This window comes from Perkinsus marinus, assembly GCF_000006405.1.
Source record: "Perkinsus marinus ATCC 50983 genomic scaffold scf_1104296962936, whole genome shotgun sequence".
NCBI lineage: Eukaryota > Perkinsozoa > Perkinsida > Perkinsidae > Perkinsus > Perkinsus marinus.
The window spans coordinates 1-874 of NW_003205248.1; the positions used below are offsets into that span (position 1 = coordinate 1).

An 874-nucleotide genomic window follows, 5' to 3' on the forward strand; every position below is an offset into this window, starting at 1 on the left:
CACGTCGGTCAGTGCATACTGCCTGTATGTTGGTTACGCCTCTAACGACACGCTACTGGCCCTCGACCTATATATGTCTTATACCGACCAAGCTATTGGAGAAAACAATGCTCACCTCAAGGTCACAGTCCATTTGAAGCAGCCGGGGACGGAGGTCGTATTCTTTGCTTTTGAAGCCACTGGATGCGCCTTGGTCTTCGCTGCTGATATTGGCATCGCAGGCTTGCGCATTCAAGTATGTCTTACGGGTGGAGGCGGCGGTGGGAATGGCACTTACGGAGGGAAAATAGCGATGTCGGTCGCGGTCATAATCAAAGTTGGTATCTTCCCTGCGTTGAGAGCCACACTTAATGGTCAAGTTGCGGTCAATGCTTCGCGCAATGGTGACATCAAAGCATATGGTTCGCTGGGCATTGAAGTCTCGGCGATAGTTGTCGGAGCCGGTATATCCCTGGACATCTTCGGTAACACTGTTGATCACAAATCGGACGTTTGGGAATTCAAATCCCACTTCAACCTCCACGTATGGGTAGATGTTCTCTTCTACAGCCATGACTGGCCATGGAGTTGGACTATTTGGGAAGCTGGTCCGGTTAAAGTGCGATAAGTGGGAAAGCCTGTGTTAACACTATTCCCAGAACAGAGATTCAGTCCTATATTTATTTTTTCTCATGATTATTTCATACATTAGAATGTCATATCTTTATCATGTCTTGCACCTTGTTAAGAAATTCTCGAGGACACGTGTGCTCGCGAGGTCGTATACTTGGGTCGCATTAGTGGAGTTTGGAGGTGAGCCGACTCAGTTCTGTCTCCTGAGGAGACTCTCCTATATGGCCCTGTTGCGTTCTGATGAGTGAGGAGAGTCGCATAA

At 48.3% G+C, this 874-nt stretch overlaps 1 protein-coding gene across 1 annotated transcript; it reads left to right on the forward strand.

The window, feature by feature from the left end:
- Window positions 1-73: 73 nt before the first annotated feature.
- Pmar_PMAR015974 (hypothetical protein) lies at window positions 74-607 on the forward strand (the record flags this gene model as incomplete). The annotated part of the gene is made up of 1 exon (XM_002771387.1): window positions 74-607. The coding sequence occupies one exon, from the start codon at window positions 74-76 to the stop codon at window positions 605-607; it is 534 nt and encodes a 177-aa protein (XP_002771433.1).
- Between the last annotated feature and the right edge of the window lie 267 nt (window positions 608-874).